Consider the following 5,110-nt stretch of genomic DNA (forward strand, 5'->3'; position numbering starts at 1 on the left):
CGACAGACAAGGTGAAAATTACACTAAAAGACATCAGAAAAATATATATAAAAAAAAAAAACAGGTTTATTATTGCTCCAACGTTTCCCCAGCTTTGTGCTACGACTCACATGGAAAGCAGCAACAAAGAAGGTCAGAGCCAGAAAGTACAGGTTGGTGTCCACAAAGATCCCTTTAATCTCATCAGCATCCTTTTCAGTGAAACCTATAAAAACGACGACACGTTCAATGGATTCGTGCGTCTGCGTTTGAGTGCGAGCTCAAGAAAAGGATCAACCTACCGAACTGCTGCAGAGAAAAAACAGCGTCCTGCATGTGGATCCAGAACCTAAGTCTCCCCAGAGAGATGGAGTCGTAGGAGATGGTCAGAGGCAGCTCTGTGGAGGTGCTGTTGATCTCCTGCAGTAAAGCCCAAAAACGTCTGTTAGTTCAAAACGCAACATTTCCTCTGGTCGTGTCGTTAGGAATGCGGTCTGGTGCACTTTACTGTTTAAATGTCAACCGTGTCAAGAAGGAAATAAAGAATGCAATAAAGGAAACGGTGCGTTTGATTTCATTGTTTCAGCTGGGACTAGTTAAAGGCTCAAACTCACCACCAGGTCTTTGACTCTGTTGCTGAGTTCATCGACAAACAGCAGAGGTAGATACACCATCTTTTTCCCATTCTGGAACCTAAAAACACAAATAAAACTATTTAGGGTGATGTTTTTTTTTGTGATTAACCCAATTTGTAAATGTGTAACCAGTGCAAACAAATGCCTGCTTTTCTCAAGGCCGAAATGTATCAATACGCTCCACTCAGATCTGAAGATAAAACTACAGGAATCGGATATTTTTAACAAAAATGTAGTGTGAACGCTGGCTGCTGAGTGACTTTGCTGAAGTTTTTTATGAAGAAAAAGCTGAAACTGGGTTTTTTAGACGCAGAATGAGAGCTAATAATAGCAAAAGACTATCTAAAAGTAGCAAAAAGCTAGCTAGACGCTAAAAAGTATCAAAAAGACAAGCTGATTTCGAAGAGAACAATGTTTTTAAAGGAGTTGAAGAGATCTTAATCTAGTTCTACAGGCATAATATTTGCAAATGTGTTAAATATTTTGGGAGATGTAAAAGATACCCTTCTCCTGATGCAGCTCAACGTTTTGACTGAACGGCTAAAACAGCTCAAAGGACGCAGAAGAAGTTAGATTGCACTGTAGAAAAATGAAAAGCAGGAAACAAGTGTGCCGCTGATTCACTCTCTCACACTCTGAGGTATCTGTGGACGTCACTCGGGAGGTAGTCTCTGTCAAACAGGAAGTGGTCACCGACGATGTTGAGTGTCAGACGTGAGCGCCAGTGGGACACCGGGTGATCGGGCGAAGAAGCGGCTCCGCCTTTGGCTCCGGTTCCCGCCGCGGGCTTACCGCCGCGCTGCTTCTTCTTCTGCTCTTCCTGTTTCTGACCCTGTGAGATCACACAGACAGAGGTGAAGTTTTACCTTTTATACCAAAAGCACACAAAAGCTCTCCAGTATCCAAATGCACTGTGAGGTTATAAAGCTCTAGAGTCAGAGGAAAAAAAAGTCGCCATTCCATAATACGTTATGCAGTTCAGGAACAAACATGACAATTGTTAATGGTTATTTTTAATTTGAGACAGAAATTCAGCAGCTACCTGTGTCTGATCTTCCCCAGAAATCAGAGAGATTTCCGGAGGTTTCGGGACCATGTAGGTGGTGAGCTGGACCACTGAATGGACCTGCCGTGGATCCTGCCAAGGACTGACACCGGCCTGATGGACAAATATTAGTGCGTACAAAGTTCCATTGTTGCGCGTTTTCTTGGGGAGCGAGACATTGACTATCCTGCAAAGGAGCACAGAAAAGAGGGAAGGTGGAGGAGATGAGGTAAATGAATCTACAGCAGACTTCATTTGAGAAACTCACAGACAACTCAGTTTGTCAATTTATTTATTTATTTTTAAATATAGCTAGAACCACTAGTTTATCCATTAGGGTACAACACACATTTTATTTTAATATCTGTATAACTAGGGCTTTTTATTCATTTTAGTAACGTGCAGCTTTGATTTTATTTAAATCTAAAACAATGAGAGAAGAATTTCCCGCACACGAGTCCTACCAACCTCTCAAACTTGCTGTCGACGTCAAAGTCTTCCTCTTTATGAATCAAAGTGTGCCCTCCTTCTGCATTTGACTGTAGTGACGTGTAGATACTCAACTAGAACACAGAGATGTCACAGTTATCATCATGTATGTGTTTTAAAACAACCGTGTGACCTGAACAAACTCAATCGCCCACGTGGGACCAGCTGAACAGACAAAGAATCGAACTGCTGCTGATTAGTGCTGACCTGCAGTTTGGGGTTTGCAGCCAGGAAAGGTGTGATGCACTTGTCTCCTCTGGGGTTGTCGCAGGGTTTGGTGTAGACGATCCCATACATCACCCAGCAGGTGTGGAGCACGTACACCACAAACACTCCCACGATCAGCGAGGTGAAGGATGTTTTCAGGAACATGATCGCCGTTTCTCCCAGCTAGCTGAGCAGCAGGGCCATATGTCTGCAAATGAGGCGTCACAAAAAGGAGGATTTGATCGCAACGTGTACAAATAAATGAGGTTTCGATGATTTATGTTGTCAAAACATCCCTCCAGAAACCTCTTAAAAGGCATTTTACGTCACAGTGTAAATATAAAACTGAAAACATGTCAAAGGGACAATTTATTTGGCTTTTTTTGAACGCTACAACTTGCTTTTCCAGTTTTGCCAATGTCAAAACTAAGCAAGAAAATGATAGGCACATTTATTTGAAAGTTAAAATGAATGCACAGACCTGACATCCAGTTCTAATTTTAATAAACAACAATCCTGCTGCTGAATATGATATGGAGACATGTTTTGAATATGTCAACACGGCTGCATCTGTGCTGCTTTGTTTATGATTTCCTACAATAGATCCTTATTCTGGTGTTTCAGCTCATCTCTCACACAGACTAGCTGCTGCTGTCTGTTTTAATCGCAGTTTAAAGTTTGAAAATGAAAGTGAAGTGATGACGTTAGCATTACCGGTGGTGAATTTGGCGGAGGACGCTGTCTTCAGCTGAATCACTCGGCTGCCCATCCGTCCATTCAGATCCTGCAGGGCAGCTCAAAGCGACCACATCGCCCCCTTTTTAAAGCTTTCCTCGGCTTGTTAGGGAAGACATCTGCTCACTCCTCGGCAGCTCAAACCTTCAGAGACAAGAATTAAAACCGTACTTATAAAAAGGAGGGATAAAAAAAAGTGGAAGCCGAAAGCGTGAGGTGGATCTAGGTTTCCGCCATTCGCTTCCTGGTTGGTTTGCATGAACGAGATTTGGGGAAGTATCGCGAGACTTAGATTACGGGTTAGAAAAGCAGCCAAACAATAACGCGACACATCTAATATGAACAACTCCAGCGATTAATTAATGTGTCCAAATAGATATTAATTCATATTAAGTGAAAGCAGTGTTACAAGTAGCGTTAGTTATTCATAAAATTGCCGTGACCCGGATTCGAACCGGGGTTGCTGCGGCCACAACGCAGAGTACTAACCACTATACGATCACGGCTGCTTACGTACCACCTAATGTATTACCTATTTGCATATATTACATAATCTTTGAGAAACATGGAGTTGGACTCGGAAGAAAAACAAGTCTCTATGAGTTTAAAGACTTTCAATGCTGTTTTGCTCGTACTGAATACAATTATTGATAAAAGAGAGCTAATTTTAATAAATCTCACAAATTAGGCCTAATCATTAATAGTAATTAGCAGGCAAACTCTCGTCTTCAGTTGTTCCTTTTATTTATCTTGGGTTAACATGTTAACATATTTTAAAGCAAAACTGCTTGTTTTATATGGCTGTTACTCCTAATAAGTAACCAGGACCAGCAATCAAAACTAATGCCATGACCCAGGGTTGCTGCGGCCACAACACAGAGTACTAACAACTATACCATCGGCTGTTTATAATATTGTGCATAATTTATTATTTATTTGCATAAACCAAAACTATTGAAAGTCCAGAATGGCAATGTTTAATGTATTTTTAAAATCTGAAAGTGTAACAAAAATGAGAAAAGTATCCAAGCGTTGCAGCATGACTCATGTCAAGACTTATTTACAAACTACTGAAAGTTAATAACTGTAATAGTTTATAACAAATATGAGTAAAGTTAGTCTCCAATAGATTAAATACTTTCTCAGTGTTTTTGTTTTGCTCTTATTGTTGTTAACAGTGTTAGGAAAAGCAGCCAGTTGACCATAACCTTGACTTTCAACAAACACAGCTTAGTCAGTCATACTAATAAGTGGCCAAGCACATTTAGCTTATTCTTACTTTATTCTTCTTTTTAGGTTTTAGTTAAAACACTGCCGTGACCCGGATTCGAACCGGGGTTGCTGCGGCCACAACGCAGAGTACTAACCATCGATCACGGCTGTTAACACTCTTATCCATAATTCATGACTTATTTGCATAAAATAATACTGTTAAAAGTTCACGTTTAAGAAACATGAAGGGTAACACGAATTTTAAAAGCAACTTTAAAGAGTTTAAAACCTTTGCAGCTGTCTGAGTTTTGTTATTGATTAAAAGTGTTGGTTCAGGCAGCAGAAAGAGCCGACAAGAACTTTGTCTTTTAAAGACAACAGCTTTAATGTTGAAGAGCCGTCCAGCTGTGTTGTTACGTCTTCATTGTTTCTTTTATTATTCAAGTGTTAACATGTTAGAAGGTTAAATGTTTTGTTTTATGTTTCTGTTATTTTTACAGAAATAAAACTACACCAATCTGCCGTGACCCGGATTCGAACCGGGGTTGCTGCGGCCACAACGCAAAGTACTAACCACTATACGATCACGGCTGTTTATAACACAATACATAATTTATGAATTATTTGCATAAATTATAATTATTGAACGTGCAGAATTATAATGTTTTATGTGGTTTAAAAAATCAGAAACTGTAACAAATATGAAAATATAATATCTAAGACTTTAAAACCTATCCAGCTCTTTGTTTTGCACCCATTCAATAGAACTGTTGACATTAATTTTGATGAAGTTATAGCAATGAACATA

At 39.8% G+C, this 5,110-nt stretch overlaps 1 protein-coding gene and 2 non-coding genes across 3 annotated transcripts in view; all 3 read right to left on the reverse strand.

The window, feature by feature from the left end:
- The window catches only part of clptm1l (CLPTM1 like), an 8,010-nt gene extending 4,654 nt beyond the window's left edge, over window positions 1-3,356 (reverse strand). Inside the window, exons 1-8 of the mRNA XM_017419687.3 lie at window positions 3,070-3,356; window positions 2,356-2,563; window positions 2,128-2,222; window positions 1,657-1,846; window positions 1,247-1,446; window positions 594-672; window positions 282-399; window positions 111-205 (exon numbers count right to left, since the gene is read on the reverse strand). Of these exons, the coding sequence (XP_017275176.1) occupies window positions 111-205; window positions 282-399; window positions 594-672; window positions 1,247-1,446; window positions 1,657-1,846; window positions 2,128-2,222; window positions 2,356-2,520 (942 nt within the window). The 5' untranslated portion in view covers window positions 2,521-2,563; window positions 3,070-3,356. The remainder of the gene's footprint in view (window positions 1-110; window positions 206-281; window positions 400-593; window positions 673-1,246; window positions 1,447-1,656; window positions 1,847-2,127; window positions 2,223-2,355; window positions 2,564-3,069) is intronic.
- A 168-nt stretch (window positions 3,357-3,524) lies between these two features.
- trnah-gug lies at window positions 3,525-3,596 on the reverse strand. The gene has a single exon. It is a non-coding gene; the product is annotated as a tRNA-His (tRNA).
- A 1,225-nt stretch (window positions 3,597-4,821) lies between these two features.
- Window positions 4,822-4,893, reverse strand: trnah-gug. Its single transcript has one exon. It is a non-coding gene; the product is annotated as a tRNA-His (tRNA).
- Window positions 4,894-5,110: the final 217 nt, after the last annotated feature.

The sequence above is a fragment of the Kryptolebias marmoratus genome, linkage group LG5, assembly GCF_001649575.2.
Source record: "Kryptolebias marmoratus isolate JLee-2015 linkage group LG5, ASM164957v2, whole genome shotgun sequence".
Lineage (NCBI taxonomy): Eukaryota > Metazoa > Chordata > Actinopteri > Cyprinodontiformes > Rivulidae > Kryptolebias > Kryptolebias marmoratus.